At 43.1% G+C, this 16451-nt stretch overlaps 1 protein-coding gene across 1 annotated transcript; it reads right to left on the bottom strand.

Annotated features, from left to right (window-relative positions):
- Positions 1-959: 959 nt before the first annotated feature.
- tmem151bb (transmembrane protein 151Bb) lies at positions 960-6187 on the bottom strand. The gene is made up of 2 exons (XM_060933128.1): positions 6101-6187; positions 960-2357 (listed from the first exon to the last, which is right to left on the bottom strand). The coding sequence occupies exons 1-2, from the start codon at positions 6185-6187 to the stop codon at positions 960-962; spliced, it is 1485 nt and encodes a 494-aa protein (XP_060789111.1).
- Positions 6188-16451: the final 10264 nt, after the last annotated feature.

The raw sequence follows: 16451 nt of genomic DNA, 5'->3' as shown, positions 1-16451 counted from the left end.
TAAATACAGTTCTCAGTTGGACATACCACAGGTTCCTGTGTTTTAAAGTCCAGCCTGTGATCTCAGTCCTCAGTGTGGGTTAGTTTGTTACATACAAGCAATAAAAAAAGGTACAACAGTCATACATTCCATTTAGAGTTGTATATACAGTCGAATAGCATACTATACTGGAGGTTAATTGTTGCATAGCCTGAAATGTAGAATATGTTTTTCTCAGCTGATTGAGATATCCTGTGCGATATACCTACAATAGACAATATGTTCGTAATAGCATACCATAGCATATTATCAAGTCACATCACACTGAACTTACATACAACGGATATCTCTTAGATACAAAACATGGCCTTACATGAGTGTAAACCATACGTTATAGTTTTATATGGTGATGTACTGTACATCGCTTAGACTTTCAAAGTAACTTGACGACATTCTTGTTTAATACACATCATTTGGTTTGTGACCTTGAGTGCAACATGATTAGAAAGAAAGGTTGTCCAGTAAAACAAAACTTTGTGATCAAAGTTAAATGCACACTGAGAGGACATTTGTTTTGTAAAGGCTTAGGCCTCAGTATTTAACAAGACAAAGAAACACTTGTCTTGCAACATTACATAAGAGCTTTGCAGCTATAATTAGAACCATGTAATATAAAAATTATTACTTCTAACAGAGGACGCTGATTATTGCTGTCGATGCGATGATAATGTAGACAAAGTAGCTTCCGAATATTTGATTACATTTTGGTAAATACAGTGCTGAGGACATTCTTAGTTCAATATAAATACAAAGTCTGACTTATAGCAATGCGCCATTCCCATAACAGCCTCTGGGCTGCAAATATTGGGTCATGGACACTGAGATTCCTGAGTGACAGGTCAATTTTGAATTTAGTATCTGATTATTCATTTACATCCATTTGTTTTTATTACAATCCCTCAAAGGTGCAACAGCGAGCCTCATAAGGAGGTCTCTACACATGAGCCGTTTCTGTGGAAAGAGCGGTGATTGGGGCAGCTCTCACTGCAGTGGACGATAAGAACTGGGAAGTAGAGTGCATCTTGGTAGGCTGGAGGGTCATCCTCAGTTGTGGTGATATGTCCCGAGAGACAGCGTGTATTCTCGCTGGGGCTCTCGGGCTCATCCAGGCTGCCGCTCCTCCAGAAGCAGCTGCGGCGTGAGCCATACAGACGACCCAGAGAGAAACGGCTGCTGCTAAACGGAAGGCGAGGGCTTACATTGCAGATGCTCAGAGCACTACGGGAGAAAACTGAAGAGCTGCTGATGGCTCGGTGGCAGCGCTCACAGTTCTGCCTGAAACCTCCTGAGTGCTGTGCTAGATCCATCAGACCTGCCTCTGAATAACTGGGCACCAGCTGTTGGTTGGAGCGGATGTGCCATTCGAGCTCAGTGCTGTCAATGGTATTGACCCTAGGAATGCGTCTGCAGTATGGATGATCTTCACATGGTGTCATTGGGATGTAGTCTGTTCCAAAGAGCTTCTCCACACGGTAGTGGACGTAAGCTGTGCGGTACTCAGTCAGCACCCTCAAAGGCCAAGAGAATGTGAGGAAGGCAGCTGTCCAGAAGACATAGTTAGAGATGTACCAGGGGTGGTTGTCTGGATTTGAGAAGGCAATCATGTACTCTTTGAAATCTACATTCTTCAAGTGCATTCCTTCCCGGGCCTCCATATAATCATCAAGACCTTCATTGTCAGTGAAGAACCTGGCCCGCTGAGTAAGATAGAAGTTCTCAGACTCCACATTAGCAAAGCTAAAGCACTTAGTGAACCTTAATTTGGTGATTGGTGATTTATCCAGGCCATCTAAATGCTTGGAAACATCCTTCACTCCACAGTGGCCATAGTCAAATTCTGCTTCTGCCACATGTGTGTTCACCCTCTCATGATACACCTGAGTGGTGGTGTAGGCATCACCGTTGCGGTAGCGTGTTACCTGTCGTGTTCGCCGGACATAATGATAACTGATGGCTTTCCACCAAATACAGGGCTTGGCCTGTTGCATCTTCTGTACCCTTTCATAGATTCCTTCAACATCCACTTTGTATTGTAGCTCGTTCCTTGCATGGCAATGCCAGCACTCCACCAAGTAAACCACATAGAGCATGACAAGGAACGCTAAAGGGATATAAATATAACCATCAGAGCACGGACTGTCATGGTATATCATGGACTTTCCTTCGTAGGCACTCTTGAAGCTTAGCCGGGTGACCTTGGTAACATGGCACCACACCATAGCTCCCATGCACCCGTACATGAGCATGGAGAGCAAGAGGCATTTCCAGAACACTTCTCTACACAGGGACTTGCTCAGTGACTGTCTCAGAGGCCTTTGCTGCATGTAAAAATGGGGAAAGAAGAAGAAGAACAACTTTATTCATCACACACTTGTGAAATTCCTCTCTGCATTTAACCCATCTGAAGCAGTGAACACACACATGCACACACACACGTGAGCAATGAGCACACACACATACCCAGAGCAGCAGTCAGCCATGCTAACAGTGCCCGGGGAGCAGTTGGGAGTCAGGTACCTCGCTGAAGGGCACCTCAGCCCAAGGCCATCCCATATTAACCTAACCACATGTCTTTGAACTGTGGGGGAAACCGGAACACCCGGAGGAAACCCACACAGACATGGGGAGAACATGCAAACTCCACACAGAAAGGCCCTCACCAGCTGCTAGGCTCGAACCCAGAAACTTCTTGCTGTGAGGCAACCATGCTAACCACTTACACCACCATGCCACACATATAAGTTTACATCGATGGAAACACATAGTGGTTCACTAAGTGAGTTGTAAAAAGCAAACAGCAAAGAATGTTTCAAGGTTCCATCCATTATCTGTAGCTGCTTATCCTGTTCTACAGGGTCGTGGGCAAGCTGGAGCCTATCCCAGCTGACTACGGGCGAGAGGTGGGGTACACCCTGGACAAGTCGCCAGGTTATCACAGAGACAAACAACTATTCACGCTCACATTCACACCTACGGTCAATTTAGAGCCACCAATTAGCCTAACCTGCTTGTCTTTGGGGGAAACCAGAGCACCCGGAAGAAATCCACACAGACACGGGGAGCATACCTGTCAACCCTCCCGTTTTTCCCGGGAAATCCCTTATTTTGACTTATTTCCCGCTGTATTCCCGTTTTTTTATTTTCCCGAAAATATCCCGTATTTTCACATTATATAATAGTCGGTAGGTCCAGAATTCATGATGCGCCTCTGACAGGAGTTTACAGCAGGAAGTCAGGCCATGAATTCATGTCCCCGCCCTCTCCAGTACAGCAGGTGGCAGTCTAGTAATTACACATTGATTTTAATTGCATGTCTGTGAAGAAGACTGTCAGAACCATAGCGCTAGTCTGACCCATAGATTTACATAGAAGACTAGATTCCTCACCGTGTATTCCAGAACGTCCGCACAGGGCGGCCATCTTACCACAGGCAAGGGGTATGAAGACTTACGCAAGCCCAGCCCAGCACTCACATTATGATTTACAGGAAATCAAAGTACTGACTTTGATGACAAGCTGATGTGTGTGTCTGTTTTAATTGTAGATGTTTATATCAGTATGTTTAGTTTTATTTTAACTGCACATTGGAGCCTAGTCAAATGAAATTTCAATCTTCTGTGCTAACATATATTGACTTTGACATGATAATCAGCTTTGAATGTTCTTTTTGTAAATGTAAAGATATCTTTTTATCCTTGGAAGTATAACCACATGTGATTAATTAAGTGCTTTTTTTGTCACAAACTACCGTGAGTCGCTGTCACTGTTTTATACTATTACTTACTCGGGCAGTGCATTTGTTATTATGCTATGATGTGAGTTTACATTTGTTATTATGCTATGATGTGAGTTTACATTTGTTATTATGCTATGATGTGAGTTTGCATTTGTTATTATGCTATGATGTGAGTGCATTAGGTTTTTGAGGTGGATGAAGTATTTCTGAAGTTTCAGAAGTGAGTAAGCTGTTTATTTAACTTTAGCTTCCCCTACGGCCCTATCACATGTAAAAATATTTTCACTAAAAATTGGAAATAAATTGTATGGTTATTTGTCCTAAGGCCGCAGTTATCCATAAGTATGCAGTGTTAGGCTTCTCACAGCATAGGAATTTCAGCATGCATCCTGTCTTACAGTCTGTAATATTTTCGCCAAGCTATGCGTATTTTTTAAAACATAAAATGATTATTCATCATTAATATCATAAATACATACTTCCGTTTGTTTTTTTTATATAACAAACCAAACCGTTTGAATATCGATTGAAATTTGAGGAAGTTACGGTCATCTGAAAAGTACATATCGCTACCAACACAATGTAATGGGTAAGCCAGCTGTCTGAGGTAAGATGGCCGCCATGTGCGGACGTTCGACTTCGTTGACGGGCAACGGGGACGAGGCATCTAGTCTTCTATGTATATCTATGGTCTGACCAAGGTCACTGCTCGGAACTTCTCACAAAACTAAAAGATGGTCGTAATTCTTTCCTCAGGGAGCGAGTTTCAGTAGACGGCGAGACTAGAGACATGAATAAAGAAAGGAGCGAGGCAAAACCAAAAAAGGTGTATTGCCGCTACTTGCCCAAATGGCAGGACGAATTTAATTTTGTGAAGAAAAGTCAGTTCGATTACCGACTTTCTGAAATTTTCGGAAAGTTCGACTTTCCGAAATTTTCCCTTATTTTGAGTTAAAATCTGGGAAATATCCCTTTTTTTCAAACCTCAAAGTTGACAGGTATGACGGGGAGAACATGCAAACTCCACACAGAAAGGCTCCCACCGGCTGCTAGGCTCGAACCCAGAACATACTTGCTGCGAGGTGACCATGCTAACCACTTACACCACCATGCCACACATAGAGGTTTACATCGATGGAAACACATAGTGGTTCACTAAGTGAGTTGTAAAAAGCAAACAGCAAAGAACGTTTCAAGGTTCCATCCATTATCTGTAGCCACTTATCCTGTTCTACAGGGTTGTGGGCAAGCTGAAGCCTATCCCAGCTGACTATGGGCAAGAGGCGGGGAACACCCAGGACAAGTCGCCAGGTCATCACAGGGCTGACACAGAGACAAACAACCATTCACACTCACGGTCAATTTAGAGCCACCAATTAACCTAACCTGCATGTCTTTGGACTGTGGGGGAAACCGGAGCACCCAGAAGAAACCCACACAGACATGGGGAGAACATGCAAACTCCGCACAGAAAGGCTCCCACCGGTTGCTATGCTCGAACCCAGAACCTTCTTACTGTGAGGTGACCGTGCTAACCACTTACACAGGTTCACTAAGTGAGTTGTAAAAAGCAAACAGCAAAGAGGTTCATTATTGATATTCTCATCTCATCTCATTATCTCTAGCCGCTTTATCCTTCTACAGGGTCGCAGGCAAGCTGGAGCCTATCCCAGCTGACTACGGGCGAAAGGCGGGGTACACCCTGGACAAGTCGCCAGGTCATCACAGGGCTGACACATAGACACAGACAACCATTCACACTCACACCTACGGTCAATTTAGAGTCACCAGTTAACCTAACCTGCATGTCTTTGGACTGTGGGGGAAACCGGAGCACCCGGAGGAAACCCACGCGGACACGGGGAGAACATGCAAACTCCGCACAGAAAGGCCCTCGCCAGCCCCGGGGCTCGAACCCAGGACCTTCTTGCTGTGAGGCGACAGCACTAACCACTACACCACCGTGCCATTATTGATATTATGTAATCATTAATAAATTGCAATGCTTATCAATTTAATTCACATGGGAGTATCAGAAGAGTACTGCAAGATTACATTTATTGATGCACAGAAATGATGCAATAAAGGATTATGGGACCAACTGTTACACAAACACATGGGTAGTGAAGGATCATGCGTTTGTGTAAATGTCTTGGATTTGCTCATGTCTTTAGAGCAGTGGCTTCCATGCAGAATGAACCAGCTGACTGGCCATATTCTGAATATTGCACGAATGAAAATGATTGGAGTAAATCGTGCTGTTTGCTTCTGCCTGGTGCAGCAGCATGATGGTGGTGGTGGATGAGCATGAGTGTGTTTTCCTACCTCCTCTCTCGGGCTGTCTGCCTCCTCCTCTAACGCGGTCGCAGTGCTGCTCTCACTGCCTGTCGCAGCCGAACCTGGCGGGGACATCATACAAGGATGCACCGGGGATCAGAGAGCAGAGGAAAAATATTAAATGCTCAGGGTTTTTTTTTTTTAAACGCCGCACGATTCTGTATCAATAAATAATTAATTAATTAATCAATCAATCAATCTCTTCTGCTTCTGTGTCGCTGTCCAGCAGTGTCAGATCTTCTCCTGGTCCTGATTTACCATGACATCTCCAGCCCAGGCACAAATTGAATAACAGGAAGACCATGAAAGGACATTCGGGAGAAGACGGAGTAAACATGCGCTGGGAACCTGAGCGATGCTGGAGGATGCGGAGGATTCAGGATGCAGCTTTAGTGCGCCGCCATGTCTCCGGTGTGCTGAAGCAGATGGGTTCACACGGATCTGAGACGCCATTAAAGAAACGACAGCAAGATATAGCCTGTTAACGCACTCGTACTGATTTACTAGGGTTTATACATACCAAATGAAGGTTATTAAGGTTTCAAAGATGCTTATTTATTCGGCGGCTGGGTGAGGATGGGGAGCACGACCTTGTGCATGCAGGGTGGAGGACTCCACTCTTTCAGCCGACAGCAGATGTCGACAATTGGGCCAAATTCAATTAACGGAATTGCCTGGCTTAATCAAACAGCCTTGCTATTGAAGTGAAATGAATTTCGGAAAGTGTTATTTTTAATTTATCATCAAATCCCATCCCCACCATCACCAGTTTATCATCAAACCACCATCTTACCCTGACACCACACTTTTCTTTTTTTCAATAAGACTTTGTGTCTGTATAAATTGTTGACACTCAAAGTTTAACTATACACTGTAAAAAACGTCTGTAGAATTAACAGTGAATTTATGTAAAATCTCATCTCATCTCATCTCATCTCATCTCATCTCATCATCTCTAGCCGCTTTATCCTGTTCCACAGGGTCGCAGGCAAGCTGGAGCCTATCCCAGCTGACTACGGGCGAAAGGCGGGGTACACCCTGGACAAGTCGCCAGGTCATCACAGGGCTGACACATAGACACAGACAACCATTCACACTCACATTCACACCTACGGTCAATTTAGAGTCACCAGGTAACCTAACCTGCATGTCTTTGGACTGTGGGGGAAACCGGAGCACCCGGAGGAAACCCACACGGACACGGGGAGAACATACAAACTCCGCACAGAAAGGCCCTCGCCGGCCACGGGACTCGAACCCGGACCTTCTTGCTGTGAGACGACAGCGCTAACCACTACACCACTCCTGCCTTATCTTTTTCTCTTTATATATTTTGCTGCGGCGGCACGGTGGTGTAGTGGTTAGCGCTGTCGCCTCACAGCAAGAAGATCCGGGTTTGAGCCCCGTGGCCGGTGAGGGCCTTTCTGTGCAGAGTTTGCATGTTCTCCCCGTGTCCACGTGGGTTTCCTCCGGGTGTTCCGCTTTCCCCCATAGTCCAAAGACATGCAGGTTAGGTTAACTGGTGACTCTAAATTGACCGTAGGTGTGAATGTGAGTGTGAATGGTTGTCTGTGTCTATGTGTCAGCCCTGTGATGACCTGGCGACTTGTCCAGGGTGTACCCCGCCTTTCACCCGTAGTCAGCTGGGATAGGCTCCAGCTTGCCTGCGACCCTGTAGAAGGATAAAGTGGCTAGAGATAATGAGATGAGATGAGATATTTTGCTGCTGTAACAATGTAAATTTCCCCTTGTGGGATAATAAAAGCTTATCTTATCTTATCTTATCTTATCTTATCTTATCTTATCTTATCTTATCTTTTGTGCTTCTGTTATGTTTATTTAATATGAATGAATTAAGTAACTCAAAAAAAATCCATCCATCCATAACCACTTATCCTGTGCAGGAAAGTTGGAGCCGATCCCAGCTCACTACGGACGAGACGCACCCTGGACAAGTCACTAAATCATCGCAGGTCTGACACAGAGACAACCATTCACACCTACAGTCAATTTAGAGCCACCTATTAGCCTAACTTGTACGTCTTTGGGGGAAACCAGAGCAAACCCACGCAGAACATGCAAACTCCACACAGAAAGGCCCTCGTCAGCCACTGGGCTCAATCTCAGAACCTTCTGGCTGTAAGGCGACAGTGCTAACCACTACACCACTCACCGTGCCACCCAACTCAAAAATTATGAAGTTAATTAAAAGTATCAAACCATGTTTTAAAACATACAATAATTTTTGTATATTCAGTAGGGGAGAACAAGGAGACTTGGGACAGTTTGGATTCCTGTAAATTCATTCCAACCAATCAGGTTTTACATTACATCAGAAGTTAGATGTTGCCCTTTAGAGTAACCTACTTCCTTTGGAGCCAAGAAGCTGGACACTGCAGTAAGGTTTGTGCAGTTCAATATTTTTGTCAACCAAAATTTGTATTTTCTACTTCGCAATCCACCTCAATTCTGTGGTGTAATGCTCGTTGGTGAATTGGGGATTTGATAGGAATTAAAGTATGTAGCCTAGAGTTGCCAGATATAGTCTCATCTCATCTCATTATCTCTAGCCGCTTTATCCTGTTCTACAGGGTCGCAGGCAAGCTGGAGCCTATCCCAGCTGACTATGGGCGAAAGGCGGGGTACACCCTGGACAAGTCTCCAGGTCATCACAGGGCTGACACATAGACACAGACAACCATTCACACTCACATTCACACCTACGGTCAATTTAGAGTCACCAGTTAACCTAACCTGTATGTCTTTGGACTGTGGGGGAAACCGGAGCACCCGGAGGAAACCCACGCGGACACGGGGAGAACATGCAAACTCCGCACAGAAAGGCCCTCGCCGGCCACGGGGCTCGAACCCGGACCTTCTTGCTGTGAGGCGACAGCGCTAACCACTACACCACCGTGCCACCCGCCAGATATCTCATCTCATCTCATTATCTCTAGCCGCTTTATCCTTCTACAGGGTCGCAGGCAAGCTGGAGCCTATCCCAGCTGACTACGGGCGAAAGGCGGGGTACACCCTGGACAAGTCGCCAGGTCATCACAGGGCTGACACATAGACACAGAACCATTCACACCTACGGTCAATTTAGAGTCACCAGTTAACCTAACCTGCATGTCTTTGGACTGTGGGGGAAACCGGAGCACCCGGAGGAAACCCACGCGGACACGGGGAGAACATGCAAACTCCGCACAGAAAGGCCCTCGCCGGCCCCGGGGCTCGAACCCAGGACCTTCTTGCTGTGAGGCGACAGCGCTAACCACTACACCACCGTGCCACCCGCCAGATATAGTATTATTTATTAAATTTAAATTCTGGGGAAAAACATTTAAGGATTTTTTTTTTTCAAAATGGCCAGATGGGGAGAGTTGGGACAGTTCATGTTCCAGGTTTTTTTTTTTGTTTTTTTTCTTGTGGTTTACAAATATAAAATTGTGGGATTGAACCTGCATGAGGATTAAACTTATTTCATTCCTTCTTGAGAATGGAACTGTTTTGTCGAGTCAGGTTTTGGGTAAACAGACATTTTTCTTTTGCTGTACCAGCACTGCGTGTTCACTTCATATGTTACAAGTTTTGATAATAAATAAAAATCAGACATGTCGGCCTAGGTATTTTATTTTTGTTCCATGCGTCCCCACTATGTCCTAAGTCTCTCCTCAATGTCTCATGTCTCCTTGTAAAACCTAAAAAAAAAAAGTGAAACCTGAAGGCCTGTATATATGACAAGCTGAGAAACTAATGTTATGGAAAGAGGCTATAAACCTGCAAAGAATTTCACACAATCTATAAAAGCTGAAAAGCTGTCCCAAGTCTCCCTGCTCTCCCCTACTGTGCAAAAGTCTTAGGCCCATGTCAAGAAATGCTGCAAAGTATTTCAGAGTCGCAAGAAGATGCCTTCAAAATTATGAGATTAAAGGTTTTCCACATTAAAGAAAACTTCTATAGAGAGAACTAACCTGAACAAAGTCAATATCTGGCATGAAATCTTTTCATCTTTAAAGCGTAGTCAAAGCTGCACTTCATACAGTTTTCTTTCGAAGTGTTTTAGAAAATCTGCCACAGTTCTTTGACTGACTTTGACTGTTGCATTTATTTCTGTTTTTGCAGTCAATCCCTGACAACCAAAATTCTTTTTTTTTTGTCTGAAAAATATGTTGCATAATATATGACTTAGTCATAAAATAAACAATAAAATAAACATCCAAGACAAAATTAATATTTAAAAAGAATAGGGTGCCGAAGACGTCTGTTTTTTTCTTTTTTGCACAGAAGCCTACTGTATGTATGAATATGTCAACAGCAGAGACTTGCAAACCCAGAGCCTATTCAGTAAGTCTATTTAGTCACCAAGCTTTAGATTTAAGGGTAAAAAAAGAAAAAAAAAAGTTCAGGAAATATTTATGAATAAAATGAATAAATATATTAAAGAGAGGAAAAGGAGTTATAAGAGTGTTCTGTTTTTGTATACAATCAGCAACTATAATTACTAAGTCAGTTATTTTTTTATAGTCATTACACCCCTGAGTTCATGTTTAAAAAAATAAAAATTGGTGACGTAATTAGTTGAAGTAGTGATATTTTAATTGTCCACTAGATGGCAGAATCACGTTGCATTTGTCAGTTTCTTCTATAAAAGGGGCATTCAAATATGATTTCATTTACCAAATTTCCACAGAACAAAAGGTCTGTAGAGGACAAATGAGCAAAGTAAATCCCATGTATCCCATAAAGTACAACGTGAGACTGGTGTACAAACTATAAATGGCAGTGGAATAGGCCATTTGCAGGAATTGGTCACGTGTCAATTTTCCCCAAAGCAACAAGCCCGTGGTGGGCAAGCTAACTTGACATTCCTTGACAACCGTAAGCGTTTGACTGGTGATGCGAAGCAATCCATTTCTATAATAGCTGTTTTTACCTTTTCTACTGTCTTTTTTACCCGAATTTTCGTGTGTACTTGGAAAAAGTTTGTGGTTTTAACTTCTGTCGTAAGTTAAAGCAAATCATTGGCCGTAAAAGAGAGTTTTTTGGACTCAAGTTGGTCGCCGCTGAAAGAAATTCATGTGCGAAATGGCGGATTTCTCAGGTATGTTTATAACTTGTAATTTCTCTTTTTCTACCTTTATCATTCGCTCGAAACCCCTTTTGCACTGTTTCTTTTGCAAACATAGCATTGCTTCTTATGTATTTGAATCAGTTTCTTACCTGTCGATATGTCGTACGATTTTTCTTCTTTGCTTTACAGTACCGCTCCAGTTAAAAACAGAAGTTACAACACCAGATTTTAGATTTCTTTTTCCTTTGGTACTTGTTGTTCAATAAGCAATTTCTTTCAGCGGCGACCAGCTCGAGTCCAAAAAACTCTCTTTTACGGCCAATGATTCGCTTTAACTTATGACAGAAGTTAAAACCACAAACTTTTTCCAACTACACACGAAAGTTCGGGTAAAAAAAAGACAGTAGAAAAGGTAAAAACAGCTATTATAGAAATGGATTGCTTCGCATCGCCAGTCAACCTCTTATGGTTGTCAAGGAATGTCAAGTTAGCTTGTCCACCACGGGCTTGTTGCTATGGGGAAAATTGACAAGTGACCAATTCCTGCAAATGGCCTATCTGAACAGGGAATCTGACTTATTTTCTCTGCCATTTCAACTTTTTCATTTTCCATCAAGTATGGCATCTGTCACTTGACTCATACACTTTTTCATTATTTCAGCATCAGAGAAAGCTTTCTCTAAACGCCACTCTAAGTGAAGCCTCCATTATTCATTCTTAATGTGTCATTGTTTTCACCATTGCTCTGCTTGTAGCTTGATATGATGATTTTAGCTGGTTTAATCCTTTAAACCAGATGCTTTTAGCTTGTGATACTAAGAAAGTTGGAACTCCACCTCACTTCTGTGTCAAATGCTGAACAAAGCCTGTTCGATAATGTCCAAAGTTTGAAAACAATCCTTCTTTCCCAAGCATTTTCCTCACAAATGTCTGGTCACTCAGTAACAAGATAGAAGAAGTAAGGCTGTGGTTCAACATACAGAGATCTCTGAAGGACTGCAATGCCATGATTTTTACAGAGATGTGGCTCCAGTGCACAGGTTCTTGACGGGGCTGTGGAACTAACAAACCAGACACTGCAACACGGAGATTGAACAAAAGACTGGTAAGAGAAGGGATATCTATATCAGCAGTGACTGGTGCACCAACCACACTTAATCTCATTGTATTTATGCAATGACTATTGTCATTGTTTCATTCATTCTTCACAAAACCTGCAGAACTGTTGAAGTTTTGGCTGTGTAGGTCCAAAGTAAGATAGCCTAAACTTGAACATGGGCTAGTGTATGCAAATTTTGGTGCATGATTATTAATGAGTATTTAATGTTACAAAACACTCTAGGATTGTGGAATTGGCCTGTTTTACTGCCCTCTTTTGCATATGCAGAATTTGCATTTGAAAGAGGAGACAACAGTATTTTAGGTGGCATGTCGGTTCCATGTACCGAATTCTCCTTTGTCAGATATGCCAATGTAAATACAGATGTCCATTTTATGGCACCTTTAACAATGGTCACGGGTTCATTACAAATTAAACCCATTAGCTTCTTTCTTCTCTCCAGGAGAATGAATGCATGATTTTCATCCATCCATCCATTATCCATAACCGCTTATCCTGTGCAGGGTCGCGGGCATGTTGAAGCCTATCCCACCTGACGATGGGCTAAAGGCGGGGTACACCCTGGACAATTTGCGAGATCATCGCAGGGCTGGCACATAGAAACGCACAACCATTCACACCTACGGTCAATTTAGAGCTACCAATTAACTTAACCTGCATGTCTTTGGACTGTGGGGGAAACTAGAGCACCCAGAGGAGACCCACGCAGACATGGGGAGAACATGCAAACTCCACACAGAAAGGTCCCCGTCAGCCACTGGGCTCGAACCCAGAAGCTTCTTGCTGTGAGGCGACATCCATCCATCCATCCATTATCTGTAGCTGCTTATCCTGTCCTACAGAGTCGCAGGCAAGCTGGAGCCTATCCCAGCTGACTATGGGTGAGAGGCGGGGTACACCCTGGACAAGTCGCCAGGTCATCACAGGGCTGACACACAGAGACAAACAACCATTCACACTCACATTCACACCTACGGTCAATTTAGATCTACCAATTAACCTAACCTGCATGTGTTTGGACTGTGGGGGAAACCGGAGCACCCGGACGAAACCCACGCGGACACGGGGAGAACATGCAAACTCCGCACAGAAAGGCCCCCGTCAGCCACTGGGCTGGAACCCAGAACCTTCTTGCTGTGAGGTGACGGCGCTACCAAATACACCACTGTGCTACCTGCATGTTTTTCAGTCCAAACTTTTTTTAAACAAGCAGTTTTCACTGTCGATTAACCTTTTCTTGGTACGGAGCAAATTTGAACATGCCATTTTACATTTTGGAAAATACATTTCTCAAGTATTGGCAGCCATTATGAAAACAATCAAAAATTCATTCATTATTCAGTCACTGCTTTATCCTGGTCAGGGTCATGGTAACTCTGTACCCAGTCCTGACAACACAGGATGCAAAGCTAGAGTATTCACACTGGGTGAGATGACAATCATGAGGCAGCATGCACTAACACATTCACACATGCATTTATACCTAGGGGCAATTTAGCATATGCATGTTTTTGGAAAGTTGGAGGATACAGGAGGACCCAGAGGAATTCCACATGAACGCAGGGAGAACATGCAGAATTCCACATAGAGCTGAGCTCAGGATTGAACACAAGACCTGGCAACTATCCAGTGTGCCACTGTGCTACCTGCATCAGCAAAAACTGACAAATAAAAAGACAATAATAATAGCTGCATAGGCTAAATCAAACTTTGCTTTTTTAAACACAAAAAGTTTAAAAATTATTGACACTCTTACAAATAGTATTTTGTGATGCCTGCCTGGGAGAGAAAAACAGCATTATGTCTCTACCTGTAGTGTCTAACAAATTTGGAGACATACAGTGGTGCTTGAAAGTTTGTGAACCCTTTAGAATTTTCTATATTTTTGCATAAATATGACCTAAAACAACATCAGATTTTCACACAAGTCCTAAAAATAGATAAAGAAAACTCAGTTAAACAAATGAGACAAAAAATATTATACTTGGTCATTTATTTATTGAGGAAAATGATCCAATATTACATATCTGTGAGTGGCAAAAGTATGTGAACCTTTGCTTTCAGTATCTGGTGTGACCCCCTTGTGCAGCAATAACTACCACTAAACTGTAAGAGTTTGAGCGGGTGGGTGGAGCACAGAAGTACGGCAGGCCAGAACTGAGTTGTCAAAACTCTTTATTGTGTTACTTTTCAGTCACACACAAACTCCCAGACACACACACATTAGTCGTCTGGTTCGGGAGAGAGCTCCCTTCCTCCTCTCTCTCCCTCCTTATATAGGGTGCGGTCACTGGGGAACACACACAAACACAGGTTAATTGACGTCAGGTGCAGTGATTCTGCCACTTACCTTCCCTGACTCTGCCCTCTGGTCACAGACCAACGCTTGACCACGCCCCTGCTGCCAGATAAACGTTTCCAGTAACTGTTGATCAGTCCTGCACACCAGCTTGGAGGAGTTTTAGCCCATTCCTCCATACAGAACAGCTTCAACTCTGGGATGTTGGTGGGTTTCCTCATATGAACTGCTCACTTCAGGTCCTTCCACAACATTCCGATTGGATTAAGGTCAGGACTTTGACTTGGCCATTCCAAAATATTAACTTTATTCTTCTTTAACCATTCTTTGGTAGAATGACTTGTGTGCTTAGGGTCATTGTCTTGCTGCATGACCCACCTTCTCTTGAGATTCAGTTCATGGACAGATGTTCTGACATTTTCCTTTAGAAATCACTGGTATAATTCAGAATTCATTGTTCCATCAACGATGGCAGCCGTCCTGGCCCAGATGCAGCAAAACAGGCCCAAACTATGATACTACCACCACCATGTTTCACAGATGGGGTAAGGTTCTTATGCTGGAATGCAGTGTTTTCCTTTCTCCAAACATAACGCTTCTCATTTAAACCAAAAAGTTCTATTTTGGTCTCATCCGTCCACAAAACATTTTTCCAATAGCCTTCTGGCTTGTCCACATGATCTTTAGCAAACTGCAGACGAGCAGCAATGTTCTTTTTGGAGAGCAGTGGCTTTCTCCTTGCAACCCTGCCATGCACACCATTATTATTCAGTGTTCTCCTGATGGTGGACTCATGAACATTAACATTAGCCAATGTGAGAGAGGCCTTCAGTTGCTTAGAAGTTACCCTGGGGTCCTTTGTGACCTCACCGACTATTACACGCCTTGCTTTTGGCGTGACCTTTGTTGGTCGACCACTCCTGAGGAGGGTAACAGTGGTCTTGAATTTCCTCCATTTGTACATAATCTGTCTGACTGTGGATTGGTGGAGTCCAAACTCTTTAGAGATGGTTTTGTAACCTTTTCCAGCCTGATGAGCATCAACAATGCTTTTTCTGAGGTCCTCAGAAATCTCCTTTGTTCGTGCCATGATACACTTCCACAAACATGTGTTGTGAAGATCAGACTTTGATAGATCCCTGTTCTTTAAATAAAACAGGGTGCCCACTCACACCTGATTGTCATCCCATTGATTGAAAACACCTGACTCTAATTTCACCTTCAAATTAACTGCTAATCCTAGAGGTTCACATACTTTTGCCACTCACAGATATGTAATATTGGATCATTTTCGTCAATAAATAAATGACCAAGTATAATATTTTTGTCTCATTTGTTTAACTGGGTTCTCTTTATCTACTTTTAGGACTTGTGTGGAAATCTGATGATGTTTTAGGTCATATTTACTGTATGCAGAAATATAGAAAATTCTAAAGGGTTCACAAACTTTCAAGCACCACTGTATAGAGGGATCTTGGCCCACTCTTCCATGCAGAACATGGGGGCGATTGGTCTATTTAAGGTACTGATTCTACTCCCAGCACCACCAATCTGTCATTGTTGCGCCCTCATATGAGTCTTGAGGACATCTGAGAAAGAAAGATAGTATTGGGGGAGAACGTTTCATTGCAAACCAGTGCAAATGAAGAACAAAGTCCCAACATTTTCTTCACAACAGAGACTTGATTACTTTAATGTTGAAATTTTGAATAGGTTGGTTATGTTCAGTTCTTGAGACTTTCTGTGACTAAGTTGTGAAACCTACCTAGATTTGTCTTTCAGTAGGGACAGAAATTCTCTGATACCAGTAAGAACTGAAATTTCCCAGAGATCAAATCTCAAGGAG

Source organism: Neoarius graeffei, chromosome 11, assembly GCF_027579695.1.
Source record: "Neoarius graeffei isolate fNeoGra1 chromosome 11, fNeoGra1.pri, whole genome shotgun sequence".
Taxonomy (NCBI): domain Eukaryota; kingdom Metazoa; phylum Chordata; class Actinopteri; order Siluriformes; family Ariidae; genus Neoarius; species Neoarius graeffei.
The sequence above is the reverse complement of the archived record's forward strand: the minus strand, read 5'-3'. Positions and strand labels throughout refer to the sequence as shown.